At 41.1% G+C, this 26,213-nt stretch overlaps 2 protein-coding genes across 13 annotated transcripts in view; both read right to left on the bottom strand.

The window, feature by feature from the left end:
• LOC118359237 (unconventional myosin-Va-like) overlaps nucleotides 1-19,367 on the bottom strand; it is a 21,175-nt gene extending 1,808 nt beyond the window's left edge. For 3 of the 10 annotated variants that reach the window (XM_035737638.2, XM_035737639.2, XM_035737641.2), the window contains exons 1-3: nucleotides 1,008-1,434; nucleotides 259-481; nucleotides 95-132 (exon numbers count right to left, since the gene is read on the bottom strand). In XM_035737638.2, coding sequence (XP_035593531.1) covers nucleotides 95-132; nucleotides 259-481; nucleotides 1,008-1,217 — 471 coding nt within the window. In that variant the 5' untranslated portion in view covers nucleotides 1,218-1,434. The other 7 variants (XM_052480546.1, XM_052480543.1, XM_052480544.1 and 4 more) reach the window with 7 other exon arrangements.
• Nucleotides 11,121-26,213, bottom strand: LOC118359235 (methyl-CpG-binding domain protein 3-like). Of its 3 annotated transcripts, none has more exons than XM_052480542.1 (7): nucleotides 26,101-26,213; nucleotides 21,153-21,312; nucleotides 20,766-20,903; nucleotides 20,548-20,638; nucleotides 19,682-19,859; nucleotides 19,375-19,518; nucleotides 11,121-15,783 (listed from the first exon to the last, which is right to left on the bottom strand). In XM_052480542.1, the coding sequence occupies exons 1-6, from the start codon at nucleotides 26,112-26,114 to the stop codon at nucleotides 19,380-19,382; spliced, it is 720 nt and encodes a 239-aa protein (XP_052336502.1). In that variant the 5' UTR covers nucleotides 26,115-26,213; the 3' UTR covers nucleotides 11,121-15,783; nucleotides 19,375-19,379. The 3 variants fall into 3 exon arrangements, with proteins under 3 accessions (XP_052336502.1, XP_035593527.1, XP_035593529.1); XM_035737634.2 differs by lacking the exon at nucleotides 26,101-26,213 and adding an exon at nucleotides 24,994-25,291; XM_035737636.2 differs by lacking the exons at nucleotides 11,121-15,783; nucleotides 26,101-26,213 and adding exons at nucleotides 15,790-16,439; nucleotides 24,994-25,291.

The raw sequence follows: 26,213 nt of genomic DNA, 5'->3' as shown, positions 1-26,213 counted from the left end.
GTAAACATGTGAGCATAGATATGTGTATTGTGTAATATAGATGCTGTAAACCCAGTATAGTGAATGCATTGCGAGTGTGCTGCAGATATACTACATCATCAGTGCCTGGGATCTGCATGGAATCAGCACCACCTACAGAGATACACAACAAAAAAATAAAATAATGAACCCTTTCTAAAAAAACACAGCTACACCCATTGATGTTCACATCTTCCCTGTTATTGCTGTAATAGGTTAATGAATTCTATGCAGTCTCACCGAGTTTGAGGACTCTCATCTCTGGCAGGTCTCTGGAGGCACACAGCTGGTAGAAGATGTTGTAGTTCCTCTCCTGTGACGCATGGAAGACGACTCGAGACTTCTCCAGCAAATACGTCCTCACGTTGGCCCCAATGATATCCTTCCATCCAAAGCCTATCTCAATGTACTTCACAAACCAGCTACTGTTGTCGTTGCAGGTAGTCTTAGAATTCCCAATAGACTAAAGAGTAAAGGAGATACTCATAACTACAATAGATTACATACTTTTTGTTATTACCTTTACAACTGAATACTGCCACAATACAGTACACATTTTTCATACGCTTTTTCCAAAATTACACTCTTCAAAAAATAAAACCTTGGACAGCTTTACAGGTTAAACTCTTACTGCAGTGGGCTAAATCACGGTCATGCAGAGGGTATTTTGGTAGTCTTAAACAAATCTACTTTGAAACAAAAGTATACACTTCACACACATGGTTATGGGCTTAAAAGAAGAAGACACCTGTACCATGTCAGATACAGAGTTGAAATGTATTTTGCATCCCAATATTATACTTTACAGTATATACATCACATAAGAGTGAAATATATCAAAACGGCTTCATATAGAAACACCAGATCTTTGGTGTTTACATTTTTTTTTTAAATGAATTATGAAAAATATTAATATTCCACCCATGAGGGCATTTAAGTTCATTTGATTGCAGGAAATCAGAATTCATCACACATTCACACATATGTACCTCCATGATGGGGTTGGAGGCCAGTACTCTCTCCTCCTCACTGGTCTGCTGGGCTGCTCCGCCCACCATGGCAGAGTAACGCATGGTGAACTTAGCAGAGACCGTTTTCCCTGCTCCAGACTCCCCACTCTTTATAATGGACTGGTTCTTATCCTCCCTGCACACAGAGACAACTACACACTCAATAACCATTCCTATTTCCAGAACCATTTGTCACACAGGGTGAAGAGACTCGATCAAAGGCTGTCTTGTTTTCAGACCCAAGAACATCCATAAGTCACTCACATTTTACCTGTAGATCTTTACAAACAACAGCAACCCTCGCCCAAACCCCCAAAAAGCAGGCAAAACGGCAGTGTCTTGAAGTAACAAAGGGCATATAAAATGGAGGCCAAGGAGGGTGACCCCTGGCTCTTGACCTTTAACCCCTGACCTGGTCATGGTGCGGTAGACCAAGATGTGAGGCTCCATGTCAGCCATGTCCTGCCAGCTCCATAGATGGGCAGCTGGTCATACGGTTTGAGAGCCACTAACACAATACCTGGAATGAATGGTTGGTGAAAATTAGTATTATTGGTAGAATGAAAGGTCCTGTAGGAATACAACATTTTTTCCCTTCTCTATGACCTTTTATACACAAAATATCAAGGACACCTTCCCTCAGAAAAGCCTCAATTCATCGGGGCATGAATACCACAAGGTGTTGAAAGCATTCCACAGGGATGCTGGCCCATGTTGATTCCAATGTTTCCCACAGTTGTGTCACATTGGCTGGATGTCCATTGGGTGGTGAACCATTCTTGATACACACGGAGAAACTGTTGAGCGTGAAAAACCCAGCAGCGTTGTGGTTCTTGACACAAACCGGTACTCCTGGCACCTACTACCATACCCCGTTCACTCTGAATGGCAGACATAACAACGAGACAGCCAACAACGACGAGACAGCCTAAAGGGAGGAGGTGAGGGCTCTCGGAGTGTGGTGTCAGGAAAACAACCTCTCACTCAACGTTAACAAAACAAAGGAGATGATTGTGGACTTCAGAAAACAGCAGATGGAGCACCCCCCTATCCACATCGACGGGACAGCAGTGGAGAAGATGGAAAGTTTAAAGCTCCTTGGAGTACACATCACGGACAAACTGAAATGGTCCACCCACACAAACAGTGTGGTGAAGACGATGCAACTGCGCCTCTTCAAACTCAGGAGTCTGAAGAAATGTGGCTTGTCACCTAAAACCCTCACAACATTTTACAGATGCACAATTGATAGCATCCTGTCAGGCTGTATCACTGCCTGGTATGGCAAGCTCACCACTCTCAACCGCAGGGCACTCCAGAGGGTGGTGCGGTCTGCACAACGTATCACCGGGAGCAAACTACCTGCCCCCAAGGACACCTATAGCACCCGATGTCACAGATAGGCCAAAAAGATCATCAAGGACAACAACCACCCGAGCCACAGCCTGTTCACCCCGCTTCCATCTAGAAGGTGACGTCAGTACAGGTGTATCAAAGCTGGGACCGAGAGACTGAAAACAGATTCTCGAGGCCATCAGACTGTTAAACAGCCATCACTAGCACAGAGCGGCTGCTGCCTACATGCAGACTTGAAATCAGTGGTCACTTTAATAATGCCCAAAATATGAGGCCAAAAATATAATTTAATAAGATAATAATTTATATAAATATATGGATGAGCAATGACATTCCTTTACTTAGATGTGTGTGTTTTAGGTATCTGTTGTGGAATTGTTAGATTACTTGTTGATATTGCTGCACTGTGTGAACTAGAAGCACAAGCATTTCACTACACTCGCAATAACATCTGCTAACCATGTGTATGTGACAAATAAAATTTGATTTGAGGCTTTGTCTCAAGGCTTAAAAATCCTTCTTTAACCTGTCCCCTCCCCTTCATCTACACAGATCAAAGTGGATTTAACAAGTGACGTCAGTCTATGTCATGGAAAGAGCAGGTGTTCATAATGTTTTGTACACTCAGTGTACATTGAAATTGCTCCAATTAACTTAACACTCAGTAAAGATGTCTTTATGAGGTCATGACCATAAAGGCAGGAGCACCAGGAGCTTCATCTGTCCTATGGGCAAACATAATCTGAAGAAAGACCCACACCCTCTCTCTTTCACTTTCTCCTTCAACCTACCATTCCTCTGAAACGATGTCCTTTCATCACACTCGGGTTGGAAAGGACACTCAGGTTGTGAAGAACAGCAGGCTCTTGTAGGAAGCTGAGAGCAGTGAGGTCATTCTCCCCCTCCAGAATATCAGGGTTCCCCAGAGGGGGGAGGCCAGAGGGAGGCACCACTGGGTACTGCACATCCTTGAGAGAGGGGTGGATGAGGGTGGCACATGAAATATTTGACATTAGCAGATGGTTATCACAGGAGGCTGGTGAGGGGAGGACAGCTCATAATAATGTGCGGAATGAATGGTATCAAACACGTGTGTGATACCATTCATTCCATTCCAGCCATTACTATGAGCCCGTCCTCCACAATTAAGGTGCCACCAGCCACCTGCGACGCTTATCAAGAGCGACTAACAACACATCTAGCTGTTGACTGTGCGTGTGCGCTGATCTGCAGAAGTACATTCTCGCCTCCAGGGTTGTAGTCCTTGAGGAGCTTGGCTGATACCCACACTGCCTCTGGGTCAGGCAACCACACACGAGCACCCTGTTACAGAAATACACATTATCACAAACGTTGAGCTTATTGAATAAGACGACACCTAGTGAAGAAGTGAGCGTGCATTGAGGGGGATTTCCTATACTAATGTTTACACTAGGTGGACAGACCCAACAGCCAGTGGTCCAACACACAGCTGCAGAGTAGAAATTGGAGTGGATAATTTGACATCCCACAGGACACTATCAATTCTACAGTCTGCTATTACTCTATGTGCCTTTCCCTGTTACACTGCCAGGTGACACCCAAGAAGACATTTGTCGTCCATTGTCCGTTCTCAAAATGAGAATACTGGAAGAGGTGGAGACCCCGACACTCTCGAAAAATAGGATGTTGATTGTATTTTCATGTGTATTGTTGTGCTAAACATAGATCATCTGGAAAGAGACCTTGGTCTCAGCATCGACTCCCTGTCGAAATAAAAAGGTAAAAAATAAGAAAAAGGAATACATCCAAAAAAATGCAAAAATATAAATGTTTTATTTTCTGCATCATGATGCCTAAAAGTTGCGTAACTTAAAGGTGAAAAACAGAGCACAAATGTTTTGGCATCAAGCCATCATCAGTATTGGATTTATTCCTATTTTTCGACAGTCTGCAAGGTCTCTCTCATCTATCAACAACACTGACACTGTGGCCTACCTCTGCTATAAAGTCTCTCTGAACAGTAGCCTACCTCTGCTATACAGTCTCTCTGAACAGTAGCCTACCTCTGCTATACAGTCTCTCTGAACAGTAGCCTACCTCTGCTATACAGTCTCTCTGAACAGTAGCCTACCTCTACTATACAGTCTCTCTGAACAGTAGCCTACCTCTACTATACAGTCTCTCTGAACAGTAGCCTACCTCTGCTATACAGTCTCTCTGAACAGTAGCCTACCTCTGCTATACAGTCTCTCTGAACAGTAGCCTACCTCTACTATACAGTCTCTGAACAGTAGCCTACCTCTACTATACAGTCTCTCTGAACAGTAGCCTACCTCTGCTATACAGTCTCTCTGAACAGTAGCCTACCTCTGCTATACAGTCTCTCTGAACAGTAGCCTACCTCTACTATACAGTCTCTCTGAACAGTAGCCTACCTCGCTACTATACAGTCTCTCTGAACAGTAGCCTACCTCTGCTATACAGTCTCTCTGAACAGTAGCCTACCTCTGCTATACAGTCTCTCTGAACAGTAGCCTACCTCTGCTATACAGTCTCTCTGAACAGTAGCCTACCTCTGCTATACAGTCTCTCTGAACAGTAGCCTACCTCTACTATAGAGTCTCTCTGAACAGTAGCCTACCTCTACTATACAGTCTCTCTGAACAGTAGCCTACCTCTACTATAGAGTCTCTCTGAACAGTAGCCTACCTCTGCTATAGAGTCTCTCTGAACAGTAGCCTACCTCTACTATACAGTCTCTCTGAACAGTAGCCTACCTCTGCTATACAGTCTCTCTGAACAGTAGCCTACCTCTACTATACAGTCTCTCTGAACAGTAGCCTACCTCGCTACTATACAGTCTCTCTGAACAGTAGCCTACCTCTGCTATACAGTCTCTCTGAACAGTAGCATACCTCTGCTATACAGTCTCTCTGAACAGTAGCCTACCTCTACTATAGAGTCTCTCTGAACAGTAGCCTACCTCTACAGTCTCTCTGAACAGTAGCCTACCTCTACTATAGAGTCTCTCTGAACAGTAGCCTACCTCTGCTATAGAGTCTCTCTGAACAGTAGCCTACCTCTACTATACAGTCTCTCTGAACAGTAGCCTACCTCTGCTATACAGTCTCTCTGAACAGTAGCCTACCTCTACTATACAGTCTCTCTGAACAGTAGCCTACCTCGCTACTATACAGTCTCTCTGAACAGTAGCCTACCTCTGCTATACAGTCTCTCTGAACAGTAGCATACCTCTGCTATACAGTCTCTCTGAACAGTAGCCTACCTCTGCTATACAGTCTCTCTGAACAGTAGCCTACCTCTGCTATACAGTCTCTCTGAACAGTAGCCTACCTCTGCTATACAGTCTCTCTGAACAGTAGCCTACCTCGCTACTATACAGTCTCTCTGAACAGTAGCCTACCTCTGCTATACAGTCTCTCTGAACAGTAGCCTACCTCTGCTATACAGTCTCTCTGAACAGTAGCCTACCTCGCTACTATACAGTCTCTCTGAACAGTAGCCTACCTCTGCTATACAGTCTCTCTGAACAGTAGCCTACCTCTGCTATAGAGTCTCTCTGAACAGTAGCCTACCTCGCTACTATACAGTCTCTCTGAACAGTAGCCTACCTCTGCTATACAGTCTCTCTGAACAGTAGCCTACCTCTGCTATACAGTCTCTCTGAACAGTAGCCTACCTCTGCTATACAGTCTCTCTGAACAGTAGCCTACCTCTGCTATACAGTCTCTCTGAACAGTAGCCTACCTCTGCTATACAGTCTCTCTGAACAGTAGCCTGCCTCTGCTCTACAGTCTCTCTGAACAGTAGTCTACCTCTGCTCTACAGTCTCTCTGAACAGTAGCCTACCTCTGCTCTACAGTCTCTCTGAACAGTAGCCTACCTCTGCTCTACAGTCTCTCTGAACAGTAGCCTACCTCTGCTATACAGTCTCTCTGAACAGTAGCCTATCTCTGTTATACAGTCTCTCTGAACAGTAGCCTCTCTGCATACAGTCTCTCTGAACAGTAACCTATCTCTGCTATACAGTCTCTCTGAACAGTAGCCTACCTCTGCTATACAGTCTCTCTGAACAGTAGCCTGCCTCTGCTATAAAGTCTCTCTGAACAGTAGCCTGCCTCTGATATACAGTCTCTCTGAACAGTAGCCTGCCTCTGCTATAAAGTCTCTCTGAACAGTAGCCTGCCTCTGCTATAAAGTCTCTCTGAACAGTAGCCTACCTCTGCTATACAGTCTCTCTGAACAGTAGCCTACCTCTGCTCTACAGTCTCTCTGAACAGTAGCCTACCCCTGCTCTACAGTCTCTCTGAACAGTAGCCTACCTCTGCTATAAAGTCTCTCTGAACAGTAGCCTGCCTCTGATATACAGTCTCTCTGAACAGTAGCCTGCCTCTGCTATAAAGTCTCTCTGAACAGTAGCCTGCCTCTGATATACAGTCTCTCTGAACAGTAGCCTGCCTCTGCTATAAAGTCTCTCTGAACAGTAGCCTGCCTCTGCTATAAAGTCTCTCTGAACAGTAGCCTGCCTCTGCTATACAGTCTCTACAGTCTCCCATTAGCATAAAACACTCTTAACTGCCGTTAAAAATAAACATCTGTCATCCTTTTCTCTCAGCTCGGATTACTCATCTTTTCAATCATCCCAGATATCCTCGTAATGACAACCTCCTGGTACAAGATCCTGTGCACCACATACAATGTGGATCATTGCCAACCCGTTAAGCATGAGCTTATACAGCAGTTATGTGCCTTTCTATCACGATATTGACATGTTATGACATGTAGGCCAACATACATTAGCTGATCCAAACTGAGTCACAGTAATGGACAGAAATGTCCAACATGTCTTTGCACCTTCACATATGCGCACAGAAATCAATAACAATGAACTAACAGGGTTGGGTTTCACAATGACAACGTGGTATCAAATCAATAACAATGAACAGGGTTGGGTTTCACAATGACAACATGGTATCAAATCAATAACAATGAACTAACAGGGTTGGGTTTCACAATGACAACATGGTATCAAATCAATAACAATGAACAGGTTTGGGTTTCACAATGACAACATGGTATCAAATCAATAACAATGAACAGGGTTGGGTTTCACAATGACAACATGGTATCAAATCAATAACAATGAACTAACAGGGTTGGGTTTCACAATGACAACATGGTATCAAATCAATAACAATGAACAGTGTTGGGTTTCACAATGACAACGTGGTATCAAATCAATAACAATGAACAGGGTTGGGTTTCACAATGACAACGTGGTATCAAATCAATAACAATGAACTAACAGGGTTGGGTTTCACAATGACAACATGGTATCAAATCAATAACAATGAACTAACAGGGTTGGGTTTCACAATGACAACATGGTATCAAATCAATAACAATGAACAGGTTTGGGTTTCACAATGACAACATGGTATCAAATCAATAACAATGAACTAACAGGGTTGGGTTTCACAATGACAACATGGTATCAAATCAATAACAATGAACAGGGTTGGGTTTCACAATGACAACATGGTATCAAATCAATAACAATGAACAGTGTTGGGTTTCACAATGACAACATGGTATCAAATCAATAACAATGAACAGGTTTGGGTTTCACAATGACAACATGGTATCAAATCAATAACAATGAACAGGGTTGGGTTTCACAATGACAACATGGTATCAAATCAATAACAATGAACTAACAGGGTTGGGTTTCACAATGACAACATGGTATCAAATCAATAACAATGAACAGGGTTGGGTTTCACAATGACAACATGGTATCAAATCAATAACAATGAACTAACAGGGTTGGGTTTCACAATGACAACATGGTATCAAATCAATAACAATGAACAGGTTTGGGTTTCACAATGACAACATGGTATCAAATCAATAACAATGAACTAACAGGGTTGGGTTTCACAATGACAACGTGGTATCAAATCAATAACAATGAACAGGGTTGGGTTTCACAATGAAAACATGGTATCAAATCAATAACAATGAACTAACAGGGTTGGGTTTCACAATGACAACATGGTATCAAATCAATAACAATGAACAGTGTTGGGTTTCACAATGACAATGTGGTATCAAATCAATAACAATGAACAGGGTTGGGTTTCACAATGACAACATGGTATCAAATCAATAACAATGAACTAACAGGGTTGGGTTTCACAATGACAACGTGGTATCAAATCAATAACAATGAACAGGGTTGGGTTTCACAATGACAACATGGTATCAAATCAATAACAATGAACTAACAGGGTTGGGTTTCACAATGACAACGTGGTATCAAATCAATAACAATGAACAGGGTTGGGTTTCACAATGAAAACATGGTATCAAATCAATAACAATGAACTAACAGGGTTGGGTTTCACAATGACAACATGGTATCAAATCAATAACAATGAACAGTGTTGGGTTTCACAATGACAACATGGTATCAAATCAATAACAATGAACAGTGTTGGGTTTCACAATGACAACATGGTATCAAATCAATAACAATGAACTAACAGGGTTGGGTTTCACAATGACAACATGATATCAAATCAATAACAATGAACTAACAGGGTTGGGTTTCACAATGACAACATGATATCAAATCAATAACAATTAACTAACAGGGTTGGGTTTCACAATGACAACATGGTATCAAATCAATAACAATTAACTAACAGGGTTGGGTTTCACAATGACAACATGGTATCAAATCAATAACAATGAACTAACAGGGTTGGGTTTCACAATGACAACATGATATCAAATCAATAACAATGAACTAACAGGGTTGGGTTTCACAATGACAACATGGTATCAAATCAATAACAATGAACTAACAGGGTTGGGTTTCACAATGACAACATGATATCAAATCAATAACAATGAACTAACAGGGTTGGGTTTCACAATGACAACATGGTATCAAATCAATAACAATGAACTAACAGGGTTGGGTTTCACAATGACAACGTGGTATCAAATCAATAACAATGAACTAACAGGGTTGGGTTTCACAATGACAACATGGTATCAAATCAATAACAATGAACTAACAGGGTTGGGTTTCACAATGACAACATGGTATCAAATCAATAACAATGAACTAACAGGGTTGGGTTTCACAATGACAACATGGTATCAAATCAATAACAATGAACTAACAGGGTTGGGTTTCACAATGACAACATGGTATCAAATCAATAACAATGAACTAACAGGGTTGGGTTTCACAATGACAACATGGTATCAAATCAATAACAATGAACTAACAGGGTTGGGTTTCACAATGACAACATGGTATCAAATCAATAACAATGAACTAACAGGGTTGGGTTTCACAATGACAACATGGTATCAAATCAATAACAATGAACTAACAGGGTTGGGTTTCACAATGACAACATGGTATCAAATCAATAACAATGAACTAACAGGGTTGGGTTTCACAATGACAACATGGTATCAAATCAATAACAATGAACTAACAGGGTTGGTTGGGTTTCACAATGACAACGTGGTATCAAATCAATAACAATGAACAGTGTTGGGTTTCACAATGACAACATGGTATCAAATCAATAACAATGAACTAACAGGGTTGGGTTTCACAATGACAACATGATATCAAATCAATAACAATGAACTAACAGGGTTGGGTTTCACAATGACAACGTGGTATCAAATCAATAACAATGAACTAACAGGGTTGGGTTTCACAATGACAACATTGTATCAAATCAATAACTATGAACTAACAGGGTTGGGTTTCACAATGACAACGTGGTATCAAATCAATAACAATGAACTAACAGGGTTGGGTTTCACAATGACAACGTGGTATCAAATCAATAACAATGAACTAACAGGGTTGGGTTTCACAATGACAACGTGGTATCAAATCAATAACAATGAACTAACAGGGTTGGGTTTCACAATGACAACATGGTATCAAATCAATAACAATGAACTAACAGGGTTGGGTTTCACAATGACAACGTGGTATCAAATCAATAACAATGAACTAACAGGGTTGGGTTTCACAATGACAACGTGGTATCAAATCAATAACAATGAACTAACAGGGTTGGGTTTCACAATGACAACATGGTATCAAATCAATAACAATGAACTAACAGGGTTGGGTTTCACAATGACAACATGGTATCAAATCCATTTCTACCAAGAACACGTCAGTGAAAACAAACGGTCAATAAATGAAGTCTACTCAGCTAGTCAGATATGCCGGATCAAACGCTTACCTTGGTGTACAACTCAATAGTTCCAATCATAATCCGTTTTTTTTGCTTTCTCAGACACGAAGCCTCTGTCTGCAAAGGCCCTGACCAAGTCCAGTGTAGATAGACTCCTAAGTTACTCCAACAGGCAGAGGTCTAAAACAGTTTGTGTCCTCTTCCCCTTTTATCATGTGTCCAAGCACTGGTCTGACAGGCTGAAATGAAAACCTCAGAGCAGCCAGGTTAACTGTTCATCTCAAGGAGGAGGTGATTGAGATGGAAGGATATACAAGCACTTTCTCTTCTATGGTCTCATTCATAGCAGCAGTTAACCCTGAGCTGTAGAGGCCTGTCAGCACTGCAGGAACGCCTGTAGTATTCAAATGATACACAAGACATTGGAGTATCAAGTATGTCATCAATATATATATAGACATTGAACCAATCACCGACAAAGAAACTGTACTACTGTTGAAATACAGATACATTTTATTCAGTAACACAATCCAATTCAGTTCAGCAGTCAGCCTGCTGATGTGGGATAGGGATCGCATTGAGCTTGACATTTCATACATACATCAAACTTCGAGAAATGTAGGTAAATCTTCAAAGCTCATTTCATTTTTCTCAACACTGAGAATCTTCACCTTTATTCAAACAAAACAAATCTTAGCTTACTGTCTGGCACCCAGTGAACAAGACAACAAGGAGGCAGCATGTGTTGTGGTGGCATTGACACATTATTGGAAACATTTTAAAAATATGTTGACTGAAGTCATGGCCATGGGAAAAATGTGCATTGGCTAGAAACACCAACATTAAACCAACAACTTCAGTGAGCACCTATACAGGGAGTGTTACAAGTAATACAATCTACAACATGTAGCAGAGGATCCATGTGACAGAGGGTCCATTCTACATAACTGTTGTACCCATTATAACTCAGTACAGTATGGCCTGACTCATAACTGTTGTACCCATTATAACTCAGTACAGTATGGCCTGACTCATAACTGTTGTACCCATTGTAACTCAGTACAGTTTGGCCTGACTCATAACTGTTGTACCCATTGTAACTCAGTACAGTATGGCCTGACTCATAACTGTTGTACCCATTGTAACTCAGTACAGTTTGGCCTGACTCATAACTGTTGTACCCATTATAACTCAGTACAGTATGGCCTGACTCATAACTGTTGTACCCATTATAACTCAGTACAGTTTGGCCTGACTCATAACTGTTGTACCCATTATAACTCAGTACAGTTTGGCCTGACTCATAACTGTTGTACCCATTATAACTCAGTACAGTATGGCCTGACTCATAACTGTTGTACCCATTATAACTCAGTACAGTATGGCCTGACTCATAACTGTTGTACCCATTATAACTCAGTACAGTATGGCCTGACTCATAACTGTTGTACCCATTATAACTCAGTACAGTATGGCCTGACTCATAACTGTTGTACCCATTATAACTCAGTACAGTTTGGCCTGACTCATAACTGTTGTACCCATTATAACTCAGTACAGTTTGGCCTGACTCATAACTGTTGTACCCATTATAACTCAGTACAGTATGGCCTGACTCATAACTGTTGTACCCATTATAACTCAGTACAGTATGGCCTGACTCATAACTGTTGTACCCATTATAACTCAGTACAGTATGGCCTGACTCATAACTGTTGTACCCATTATAACTCAGTACAGTATGGCCTGACTCATAACTGTTGTACCCATTATAACTCAGTACAGTATGGCCTGACTCATAACTGTTGTACCCATTATAACTCAGTACAGTTTGGCCTGACTCATAACTGTTGTACCCATTATAACTCAGTACAGTTTGGCCTGACTCATAACTGTTGTACCCATTATAACTCAGTACAGTTTGGCCTGACTCATAACTGTTGTACCCATTATAACTCAGTACAGTATGGCCTGACTCATAACTGTTGTACCCATTATAACTCAGTACAGTATGGCCTGACTCATAACTGTTGTACCCATTATAACTCAGTACAGTTTGGCCTGACTCATAACTGTTGTACCCATTATAACTCAGTACAGTATGGCCTGACTCATAACTGTTGTACCCATTATAACTCAGTACAGTATGGCCTGACTCATAACTGTTGTACCCATTATAACTCAGTACAGTATGGTCTGACTCATAACTGTTGTACCCATTATAACTCAGTACAGTATGGCCTGACTCATAACTGTTGTACCCATTATAACTCAGTACAGTATGGCCTGACTCATAACTGTTGTACCCATTATAACTCAGTACAGTTTGGCCTGACTCATAACTGTTGTACCCATTATAACTCAGTACAGTTTGGCCTGACTCATAACTGTTGTACCCATTATAACTCAGTACAGTATGGCCTGACTCATAACTGTTGTACCCATTATAACTCAGTACAGTATGGCCTGACTCATAACTGTTGTACCCATTATAACTCAGTACAGTTTGGCCTGACTCATAACTGTTGTACCCATTATAACTCAGTACAGTTTGGCCTAACTCATAACTGTTGTACCCATTATAACTCAGTACAGTATGGCCTGACTCATAACTGTTGTACCCATTATAACTCAGTACAGTATGGCCTGACTCATAACTGTTGTACCCATTATAACTCAGTACAGTATGGCCTGACTCATAACTGTTGTACCCATTATAACTCAGTACAGTATGGCCTGACTCATAACTGTTGTACCCATTATAACTCAGTACAGTTTGGCCTGACTCATAACTGTTGTACCCATTATAACTCAGTACAGTATGGCCTGACTCATAACTGTTGTACCCATTATAACTCAGTACAGTATGGCCTGACTCATAACTGTTGTACCCATTATAACTCAGTACAGTATGGCCTGACTCATAACTGTTGTACCCATTATAACTCAGTACAGTATGGCCTGACTCATAACTGTTGTACCCATTATAACTCAGTACAGTATGGCCTGACTCATAACTGTTGTGCCCATTATAACTCAGTACAGTATGGCCTGACTCATAACTGTTGTACCCATTATAACTCAGTACAGTTTGGCCTGACTCATAACTGTTGTACCCATTATAACTCAGTACAGTATGGCCTGACTCATAACTGTTGTACCCATTATAACTCAGTACAGTATGGCCTGACTCATAACTGTTGTACCCATTATAACTCAGTACAGTATGGCCTGACTCATAACTGTTGTACCCATTATAACTCAGTACAGTATGGCCTGACTCATAACTGTTGTGCCCATTATAACTCAGTACAGTATGGCCTGACTCATAACTGTTGTACCCATTATAACTCAGTACAGTTTGGCCTGACTCATAACTGTTGTACCCATTATAACTCAGTACAGTTTGGCCTGACTCATAACTGTTGTACCCATTATAACTCAGTACAGTATGGCCTGACTCATAACTGTTGTACCCATTATAACTCAGTACAGTATGGCCTGACTCATAACTGTTGTACCCATTATAACTCAGTACAGTTTGGCCTGACTCATAACTGTTGTACCCATTATAACTCAGTACAGTATGGCCTGACTCATAACTGTTGTACCCATTATAACTCAGTACAGTATGGCCTGACTCATAACTGTTGTACCCATTATAACTCAGTACAGTTTGGCCTGACTCATAACTGTTGTACCCATTATAACTCAGTACATTATGGCCTGACTCATAACTGTTGTACCCATTATAACTCAGTACAGTATAGCCTGACTCATAACTGTTGTACCCATTATAACTCAGTACAGTATGGCCTGACTCATAACTGTTGTGCCCATTATAACTCAGTACAGTATGGCCTGACTCATAACTGTTGTACCCATTATAACTCAGTACAGTATGGCCTGACTCATAACTGTTGTACCCATTATAACTCAGTACAGTATGGCCTGACTCATAACTGTTGTACCCATTATAACTCAGTACAGTATGGCCTGACTCATAACTGTTGTACCCATTATAACTCAGAACAGTATGGCCTGACTCATAACTGTTGTACCCATTATAACTCAGAACAGTATGGCCTGACTCATAACTGTTGTACCCATTATAACTCAGTACAGTATGGCCTGACTCATAACTGTTGTACCCATTATAACTCAGAACAGTATGGCCTGACTCATAACTGTTGTACCCATTATAACTCAGAACAGTATGGCCTGACTCATAAGTACTGGGTAAGGGGTTTATATGGACTACATTACAACAATAATGATATTTTCTTGAGAACATGATCCAATGATTTTTCACTAATACTCTCTCCTGTGATTAACACAAGCGCTAGAATTTAGAGTGCATAATATACATGTTAGTCATTTAGCAGACACTCTTATCCAGAGCAACTTGGGTTAAGTGCCTTGCTCAAGGGCACATGGGAAGTTTTTTCACCGGCTCAGGGATTTGAATCAGTGACCTTTCGGTTACTGGCCCAACGCCCTTAACCCCTAGGCTACCTGCCACATTATCATCATTTAGGCAAGTATCTTGTTCCCTCTCACCAAAGCCTCTCACATAGCCCTGTAAAATAAGCCAAAGTACCTTTAAAATATGGTCCATCTATCCCCATGGAGTGCATTAGACACCCAGAAAGAAAAACCCATGGAAAAAAAACAGAATTCACTTCTAATTCAAAATATCCCAATGAATTTAAAACATGTTTTGGGGTGGGTTGACATGATCGTCACAATATATAACTCACATTCAGTAAATCCATAAAATGTCTTACAAAACAAAAATACTACATCATTGAACACACAATTCATCATACTGTACGAAACCAATCTCTTTCACTCTACCCCGCCAACATTTTATTTCATGCTATCTTTTTCAAAAGAAAGATAATTTAGCTAATAATCAATTTGATTCAGAATTCCTGAGTCCAAGTACTTTCATGGGGCTGGTGCCAGAAGAGGCTAAACAGTGGGCGAGGTGGACAGTAGGTAGGCAGAGCTTCAGAGGGGTAGCACGTGGAAGGGGATGGGCAGAAAGTGGGCAGTTCTTTTGGTTGGATTGGTACAGGGTTCCTGGTTTCATTGTCATTTGACAAGGAGTTGAAAAACCCATCCAGACTACTCTATAACACCCCATCTCCCTGGAAGAGAGGATGAAGACAGACGTTGGTTGAAATAGCTAAACAAATAATACAGATTGTAAATCAAATTATAAATGTGTCATATCATATCCCTTGGGTGGCATGATTTGCAGCTCTGAAATTAAAATACTGACATCTGTTGAGAAACTGGTGGGAGCCCATAAATGCTGTGGAAGCCTAAAAAGAACCTCTCATTTTACAGATAAAATACAATTGCGTACAGGTGTAGACCTACAGTGGAATGTTTACTTCCCAACAATGCAGAGATAAAAGTTGAAAAATAAAAACATGAGGAATAAATACACAATGAGTTATGGTAACTTTGCTCTATACATGGGGTTCCAGTACCGAGTCCATGTGCAGGGATACGAGGTAATGGCAGTAGATATGTACATATAGGTATAGGTAAAGTGACTAGGCAACAGCATAGATAGTAAACAGTAGCAACAGCAGCATATGTACTTTCAACAACAGGAGGCTGGCCGTCTACGCACTTTAAACGTCCTTTTAAACCAACTAGTGTCCGTTCTCAAAACACTGGAAGAGGTGGAGACCCCGACACTCTCGAAAAATAGGATTTTGATTGTATTTTCATGTGTATTGTTGTGCTAAACATAGATCATCTGGAAAGAGACCTTGGTCTCAGCATCGACTCCCTGTCGAAATAAAAAGGTAAAAAATAAGAAAAAGGAATACATCCAAAAAAATGCAAAAATATAAATGTTTTATTTTCTGCATCATGATGCCTAAAAGTTGCGTAACTTAAAGGTGAAAAACAGAGCACAAATGTTTTGGCATCAAGCCATCATCAGTATTGGATTTATTCCTATTTTTCGACAGTCTGCAAGGTCTCTCTCATCTATCAACAACACTGACACTGTGGCCTACCTCTGCTATACAGTCTCTCTGACCAGTAGCCTACCTCTGCTATACAGTCTCTCTGAACAGTAGCCTACCTCTACTATACAGTCTCTCTGAACAGTAGCCTACCTCTACTATACAGTCTCTGAACAGTAGCCTACCTCTGCTATACAGTCTCTCTGACCAGTAGCCTACCTCTGCTATACAGTCTCTCTGAACAGTAGCCTACCTCTGCTCTACAGTCTCTCTGACCAGTAGCCTACCTCTGCTATACAGTCTCTCTGACCAGTAGCCTACCTCTGCTATACAGTCTCTCTGAACAGTAGCCTACCTCTGCTATACAGTCTCTCTGAACAGTAGCCTATCTCTGCTATAAAGTCTCTCTGAACAGTAGCCTATCTCTGCTATACAGTCTCTCTGAACAGTAGCCTACCTCTGCTATACAGTCTCTCTGAACAGTAGCCTACCTCTGCTATACAGTCTCTCTGAACAGTAGCCTACCTCTGCTATACAGTCTCTCTGAACAGTAGCCTACCTCTGCTATACAGTCTCTCTGAACAGTAGCCTATCTCTGCTATACAGTCTCTCTGAACAGTAGCCTACCTCTGCTATAAAGTCTCTCTGAACGGTAGCCTACCTCTGCTATACAGTCTCTCTGAACAGTAGCCTATCTCTGCTATACAGTCTCTCTGAACAGTAGCCTACCTCTGCTATAAAGTCTCTCTGAACGGTAGCCTACCTCTGCTATACAGTCTCTCTGAACAGTAGCCTACCTCACTACTATACAGTCTCTCTGAACAGTAGCCTACCTCTGCTATAAAGTCTCTCTGAACGGTAGCCTACCTCTGCTATACAGTCTCTCTGAACTCGAGGTCGATCGATTAATCGGAATGGCCGATTTTTGGGTGCCGATTTGCCAATTTTATTTATTTTATATTTTTTTATACCTTTATTTAACGAGGCAAGTCAGTTAAGAATGCATTCTTATTTTCAATGACGGCCTAGGAACGGTTGGTTAACTGCCTTGTTCAGGGTCAGAACGACAGATGTTCACCTTGTCAGCTCGGGGGTTCCAGTCTTGCAACCTTACATTTAACTAGTCCAACGCAATTAGCGACCTGCCTCTCTCGTTGCACTCCACAAGGAGACTGCCTGTTACACGAATGCAGTAAGCCAAGGTATGCTGCTAGCTAGCATTAAACTTATCTTATAAAAAACAATTATAATCACTAGTTAACCACACATGGTTGATGATATTACTAGATATTATCTAGCGTGTCCTGCGTTGCATATAATCTGACTGAACATACCAGTATCGGACTGAGCGGTGGTAGGCAGAAGCAGGCACGTAAACATTCATTCAAACAGCACTTTCGTGCGTTTTTCCAGCAGCTCTTCGTTGTGCGTCAAGTATTGCGTTGTTTATGACTTCAAGCCTATCAACTCCCGAGATGAGGCTGGTGTAACCGAAGTGAAATGGCTAGCTAGTTAGCGCGCGCTAACTTGAGGGACGGAAGCTATACTGTTACACTGGCAATACTAAAGTGCCTATAAGAACATCCAATAGTCAAAGGTTAATGAAATACAAATGGTATAGAGAGAAATAGTCCTATAATTCCTATAATAACTACAACCTAAAACTTCTTACCTGGAAATATTGAAGACTCATGTTAAAAGGAACCACCAGCTTTCATATGTTCTCAGCAAGGAACTCAAACGTTAGCTTTCTTACATGGCACATATTGCACTTTTATTTTCTTCTCCAACACTTTGTTTTTAAATTATTTAAACCAAATTGAACATGTCTCATTATTAATTTGAGGCTACATTGATTTTATTGATGTATTATATTAAGTTAAAATAAGTGTTCATTCAGTATTGTTGTAATTGTCATTATTACATGAATTGTCATCCTCCAATAATCGGTATCGGCGTTGAAAAATCATAATCGGTCGACCTCTACTCTGAACAGTAGCCTACCTCTGCTATACAGTCTCTCTGAACAGTAGCCTACCTCTGCTATACAGTCTCTCTGAACAGTAGCCTACCTCTGCTATACAGTCTCTCTGAACAGTAGCCTACCTCTGCTATACAGTCTCTCTGAACAGTAGCCTACCTCTGCTATACAATCTCTCTAAACAGTAGCCTACCTCTGCTATACAGTCTCTCTGAACAGTAGCCTACCTCTGCTATACAGTCTCTCTGAACAGTAGCCTACCTCGCTACTATACAGTCTCTCTGAACAGTAGCCTACCTCTGCTATACAGTCTCTCTGAACAGTAGCCTACCTCTGCTATACAGTCTCTCTGAACAGTAGCCTACCTCTGCTATACAATCTCTCTGAACAGTAGCCTACCTCTGCTATACAGTCTCTCTGAACAGTAGCCTACCTCTGCTATACAGTCTCTCTGAACAGTAGCCTACCTCTGCTATACAGTCTCTCTGAACAGTAGCCTACCTCTGCTATACAGTCTCTCTGAACAGTAGCCTACCTCTGCTATACAGTCTCTCTGAACAGTAGCCTACCTCTGCTATACAGTCTCTCTGAACAGTAGCCTACCTCTGCTATACAGTCTCTCTGAACAGTAGCCTACCTCTGCTATACAGTCTCTCTGAACAGTAGCCTACCTCTGCTATACAGTCTCTCTGAACAGTAGCCTACCTCTGCTATACAGTCTCTCTGAACAGTAGCCTACCTCTGCTATACAGTCTCTCTGAACAGTAGCCTACCTCTGCTATACAGTCTCCATGTCATCATTGTCTTCATTGAGTGAGTCGCCCTCACTGGCTGCTTCCTGCACATGAGCCAACATGTCCGCCATTAGAGCCTCCTCCAGCTTCTTCCTCACACTGTACACCAGCTCTTCCTGCTTCCTACACTCACCATGATGAGATAACATACAAAAACAACTGTTAGAAATATGGACTGCAATTTAGCTAAATAGCATGGGGAAACAAAATCAGCTCTTAATTACACAGATTCAATTATTCATAGCACTAATATGACTCTGGAGCTCATGTCCTCTCCTGTATGTACCTGATGTCCTCGTCAGTGACTATGAAAGCCTTGCAGAGGGGCTGAGTCGTGTTGAGCCACACCCCTGGGTTCTTCTCCACGGCTGCAGACAGCTGACCGGTGATGGGGGCTGCACTAGTGTGCAGGGCGCTGGCTATCGCTGACAGTAGAGTCTTGTCTGTACATCCAGGTCCAACTCCTGTAGGACAGACAGGTGTTCACAGTCACAGAAGTGAGAAGACATTCAAAAATGTAATGGGAAATGGGGATTATACACTGTGTACAAAAGATTAGGAACACCTCTTCCCTTTTGCCCTCAGAACAGTCTCAATTGGTCAGAGCAAGTGTCGAAAGTGTTCCACACATGATACTGGCCCACGTTTACTACAATGCTTCCCACAGTTGTGACAAATTGGCTGGATGTCCGTTGGGTGGTGGAACATTCTTGACACACACTGGAAACGGCTGAGTGTGAAAAACCCAGCAGGGTTGCAGTTCTTGACAAACTTAAACCGGTGAGCTTGGCACCTACTACCATACCCCATTGAAACACACAAATATTTTGTCTTGCCCATTCAGACTCTGAATACACTCTGAATGGCACACATACACAATCCATGTCTCAATGGCCTCAATGATTAAAATCCCTTCTTTATCCTGTCTCCTCCCCTTCAGTTACACTGTTGGAAGTGGATTTAAATCGAATCAAATTGTTTTTGTCACATGCGCCAAATACAACAGACTATTGGGGTACCGGATCAATGTGCGGGGGTACCGTGTCAATGTGGGGTACTGTGACATCAATAAGGGATTATAGCCTTCATGTAGATTCACATGGTCAGTTCCTAATGTTTTGTACTCTCAGTGTACATGGCCCTTTCTCTTACCTTGCAGACCTTTAGGCAGGTCCATTGTCTTCACTAGCTCCTCTGCGATGTCAAATGCATTGAGACCACCAAGCTTCTTCTCCCAGAAAAGCTGTGGACAAAACAAATGCACATTAATTTAGTTTTGGTATCTCCTTAGTCAAAATAACCTTCAGGAAGAAAAGCATATAACCCAATGTAACCGCAGTTTCACCATACAGGCTAATGGCTGTGTTTACCTGTTTTGGCTGGTCCACAGCTTTCTGTGGATCAGTCTTGACTTTGTTGCTGGGGTGGTTGGTAACCTTGGTGACAGGCTGCTTAAAGATGGAAGCAGTCTGTCTGACGGGAAGTGATGTGTTCAGGTCTGGCTTGCCCTGGAAGACACGCACAAATAAACAGCTGACAGTGACAACCAACACTACGTAGCCACAGAGATGTTCCTCAAATACTAGATAATGCTAGATATATGTCAGTTATCCTTTGCACCTGGGGAAAGCCTTAAAACACAGTTTTCAGCATTCTAATTTCTAACTGCTGGTTTGACAGCAAATAAGTGTGAAGTCATTTAGAAGAGTGTGTCCAACATGTATGGAAATATTAATTTCAGGAGACAGACCTCTCACCTTGGTCTGATTGTTGTTGTCATAGCGGAGTCTCTGTCTGTTCTTGTTCAGTTTACTCATGAGCATCTTCCCCGTGCGGAAGTCGAAGGAGCTGAGGTCCATCTGGTTGCCAAGGTAACGAGCCAGCTGAGGCTTGCTCCGAAACTTCTTCCCGGTTGGACTAGGAGAGGTAAAGGACAACAAACCACAGTGTGAGGATATGGACAACTGACCAGGGGATAGCAAAAGGAGAAAAGTAGCAAGATAGATCAGGAAAGCAACAAACAATCTGCAACAAACACATTTTATGCTGTAAACAAACTGTAGACATGAGAAAATGTAAAACAATCATGCAAGAGCCAAAACCGCAAAGGAGACTAGAGACGGATGAACTATTCACAGACATCAGATTATTAATGTATAATGGTATGGAATCAGAGTGTGAACAATGAGTCTTTGCATTAGCATTTCATTCATGTATTTAACAATCCATATTTTTATGACCGATTTAATGTGTGTAGCTAATTGTAATAAACTATTTAAGCAGTAGAATACGTTTTCATGTATTGCAGCATATTCCCAAATGTATAACCAATTCGCCATTTAAATGATAGACCTTAGAGTTTAAGATGGCTTAACTGAAATAACTTACATGTTCAATAAGGAGTAGTAGGGATCAACTATTGGGATACAATGTAACAGGGTGATCAATCAACTATTGGGATACAACGTAACAGGGTGATCAATCAACTATTGGGATACAATGTAACAGGGTGATCAATCAACTATTGGGATACAATGTAACAGGGTGATCAATCAACTATTGGGATACAATGTAACAGGGTGATCAATCAACTATTGGGATACAATGTAACAGGGTGATCAATCAACTATTGGGATACAATGTAACAGGGTGATCAATCAACTATTGGGATACAATGTAACAGGGTGATCAATCAACTAGTGGGATACAATGTAACAGGGTGATCAATCAACTAGTGGGATACAATGTAACAGGGTGATCAATCAACTATTGGGATACAATGTAACAGGGTGATCAATCAACTATTGGGATACAATGTAACAGGGTGATCAATCAACTATTGGGATACAATGTAACAGGGTGATCAATCAACTATTGGGATACAATGTAACAGGGTGATCAATCAACTAGTGGGATACAATGTAACAGGGTGATCAATCAACTAGTGGGATACAATGTAACAGGGTGATCAATCAACTATTGGGATACAATGTAACAGGGTGATCAATCAACTATTGGGATACAATGTAACAGGGTGATCAATCAACTATTGGGATACAATGTAACAGGGTGATCAATCAACTATTGGGATACAATGTAACAGGGTGATCAATCAACTAGTGGGATACAATGTAACAGGGTGATCAATCAACTATTGGGATACAATGTAACAGGGTGATCAATCAACTATTGGGATACAATGTAACAGGGTGATCAATCAACTATTGGGATACAATGTAACAGGGTGATCAATCAACTATTGGGATACAATGTAACAGGGTGATCAATCAACTAGTGGGATACAATGTAACAGGGTGATCAATCAACTATTGGGATACAATGTAACAGGGTGATCAATCAACTATTGGGATACAATGTAACAGGGTGATCAATCAACTATTGGGATACAATGTAACAGGGTGATCAATCAACTAGTGGGATACAATGTAACAGGGTGATCAATCAACTAGTGGGATACAATGTAACAGGGTGATCAATCAACTAGTGGGATACAATGTAACAGGGTGATCAATCAACTATTGGGATACAATGTAACAGGGTGATCAATCAACTATTGGGATACAATGTAACAGGGTGATCAATCAACTATTGGGATACAATGTAACAGGGTGATCAATCAACTATTGGGATACAATGTAACAGGGTGATCAAGTGCAATACATTATTCAATAAGGAGTAGTAGGGATCAACTATTGGGATACAATGTAACAGGGTGATCAATCAACTATTGGGATACAATGTAACAGGGTGATCAAGTGCAATACATTTTGCAACATTTCCTAAAGTTCAATTGAAAACGTTGTTTCAGAGTTAATGTTCACTGGTCCTAGACAAAGTGGGCAGAACGGCAGGCCCAATTTAATCTGCATCTTTAATAAGTGGACAAAGGCCTTGGTAAATTAGTAATATAAATGGTTATTATAGCAAAGAGTATCCATTTCTATGGGGCAGACCTTTTTGAAAGTACATGGCAGCCATAACGGGAGTAAACAGAGAGTTTCTCAGTGAAACTCCATGTTTGGTGAGTAACAAACTTAAATTGGCTAGCTAGCAAGCAAGCAAGGGATAAGAACGTAGCCAGCCATCATTGCAATGGAATTTTTTGAACAAACGACTGGGTCATGTCCATAGATTTAGAACAGGAAGACTTAATGAGTCTCTGGCAACTGAACAGGTAGAACTAATGACCAGCCGGCTTGGGTAACAACCCTAGATTTGTTTTGGGACTAGATCTCGTGGAATTATGAAATAGTATGAATAAATTCATAAAAATAAAAAGGTTTTAATGAAAATATGTCTATTATTTTAATATGTTGGTGTAACAGTATAGCTTCCGTCCGCACCACCGCTAACTAGCTAGCCATTTCACATCGGTTACATTGGTAATCCTCTTGTACACAAGTGATAATGCCACAAAAGCCGGTGCTGATATTATATTGGCACCCGGCCATCAACATCTCTAAAGGTGTCTGTCTGCATGATTCTCCGCCGAAACAGTTCGCGCACATATTATGACGACATTTTGTTACGTTTTTGACTTTGCTGAGGTCTACGCCCCTTCGTCAGTGATTGGTCAACAGTAGGGATTCTTCAATGAAGTATTTGTTGTCATTGAAAAAGAGACCACTCGATTTCACGCAGTTTTTCATTGAAAAGTACTGCAGCAAATATATTTTAGTTAAATGTAAGCCTAACATTTAACAACTAAGCTCGTCAAAATGTCCAAATTAATGACAGATATATTGAGTTACCTTTGATTAGTTATAAATATTTCGAAACGTATCGTGGCTACAGCGTCTCAAAAAGGACAAACAGTACTATTGACACTTTTCTCGTTTTTCAAGCCAATTGTCTTTTAAGTGAGTATGCGAGCACACTCGTTCGGTTCAGCTAGCGCCAGCTGAACTGAAGTAAGCTGACGCCTTAACGAACAGATACTTTGCAGCATATCTATTTCAAATAAGTAGGCATATTAATGCAGTTTATTTTGATGCACGATGATTTTCTAAAAATGGAAAACTTTGAATGATTACCAAAGTATGGAAACGTTCGTGCTTGCTGATAATTCATGTAAAAAATGTAGACAACAATTGCGAGTTTCGTGCGTGCATCACACCACAGAATGAAAATTCGGTATATGGTAGCCTACCACAAACTATACAACCGACCCGCCTCCCCCCTTTCTCGCCTCTGCTCCTCCTCCTCTTCTTCTTCTTCCTTACCTCGGCTAAAAAAAGAATAGCTTATGGTTTCTTGGTTGTTGCTCCGGTCATATAAAAGGGTAAGACTTGACTATATATAGGTTATAGCATGGACCTAGATTCGGGCTAGGCTATTTGGAATGCGATCATTCAATAGCCTAAAATTGTTGCATTTAGGCCTGCTCCCTAGCTGATTGACAGGCTGTTAGGCCTACATAGGCTAAACATAGTTTTACAAGCTCCATATCCAACAATTTATAAGAGTAGCCTAATATCGGCTACACCCCTCCCCAACTTTCTGTCTCCTGGTCACCCCCCTCTCCCTCAAGTAAACCCATTCAGCCCTAGCCGTCTTGAAATACTGCCCGCTCAGTACCTATAATAATAGACATCGCTTTTCCCCGCAGACAAACCCGACTTTCTGGTCACTTCTTCAATTTGCCAGCCCTTGGGGAGAGCCGAGCAATCCCACCGTTTCTTCTCCATGTTCTCCCAGAGTTTAATTCCGTTGAAGTGTTCAGTGATTGCTCCTAACGTTATTATATTTGGGGTTAAAATTCGTGTTTTATACAAATAAGTCCATTAGGCCTACTATGTGACATACATCTAGGCTCACACACTTATCATGGTTCTCTCTCTCCCGATTTACCGTATCTCTTTGTCGTACAGAAATAATATCCCTCCGCCGTAACCTCAGCCACATCACTACCTGTCTGCCAATGAGAGCTACATCCGCAATACATGTAGACTACACATTATTGCATCCTGATCCGAAGACATAAATCATTGATTTGTCGCGTGCGGTAGACTACCGCATGTCACACAACTTAGCTCCAAACGTTGTGCATTATATATCCCAAACATATCTACAGATGACCATAATATGATTTCACAACGTCAACAATGGAGATCATTTAGGCAAAGATTCATGTCATTGACTATAGGTGAAATTCGAGAATGCAGTGGGAGTCGTTTTCTTCACGACAATGCTCACTTTTTATTCAGTCATTGGACAAAGTAGGCCTAGGCAATACAATCATTTAATGGAGTTTTGATTAGCTAGCTAGGCCGACGTTAATTATAGGAGTTGTCTGCAAATATTAGGTATAAAACTATTAGATATCTCACGAATTATATAGGCCTACATATGACTGCATTTGAAGGAGAATAACTGGTACTAACTAATAATAACGAATTACTCGTCCTATTTTGAATAAATGCATTGCTTTTCAGAAAAGTTAAAACACTGCAACACCAATAAGAAAGAACAGTGTGTAACTACATTTGGAATCCCATAACACTGCCTACAGTTATGGTTTGCAGACACTCGAGACCACCGAAACGCCTCCCACACGAGAACCTAAACCCCTCGATGAAAAAAATATATTGTGCAACAATTCTTTGCTAACATAACATATTTTATGTCACAGACAGGAAAAGCAGAAATCTAGCTTGGTATTCGTCTTCTTTTTTGGTTACTTACTCGTTTTTGTCCATCTCGCATACTATCTCGGTTTCTCTCTTTTCAGTCTGTGTTAAATCCCTTCTACCTTCTCCTCTTTCATTCCCCTCCCCCTTCGATGATAGAAATGAAAG

The sequence above is a fragment of the Oncorhynchus keta genome, chromosome 26 (genome assembly GCF_023373465.1).
Source record: "Oncorhynchus keta strain PuntledgeMale-10-30-2019 chromosome 26, Oket_V2, whole genome shotgun sequence".
Taxonomy (NCBI): Eukaryota; Metazoa; Chordata; class Actinopteri; order Salmoniformes; family Salmonidae; genus Oncorhynchus; species Oncorhynchus keta.
This window is presented reverse-complemented; position numbering and strand designations above follow the sequence as displayed.

Excerpts from the sequence above, each read along its gene's own strand:
- LOC118359235 (XM_035737634.2), bottom strand. The coding sequence starts at position 25,103 with ATGGAGAAGAAACGGTGGGATTGCTCGGCTCTCCCCAAGGGCTGGCAA. Across the intron at positions 19,860-20,547 it reads CCTGCCTAAAGGTCTGCAAG|GAGTTGGACCTGGATGTACA; the intron begins GTAAGAGAAAGG and ends TCTGTCCTACAG. Across the intron at positions 19,519-19,681 it reads GTCACTGACGAGGACATCAG|GAAGCAGGAAGAGCTGGTGT; the intron begins GTACATACAGGA and ends TGGTGAGTGTAG.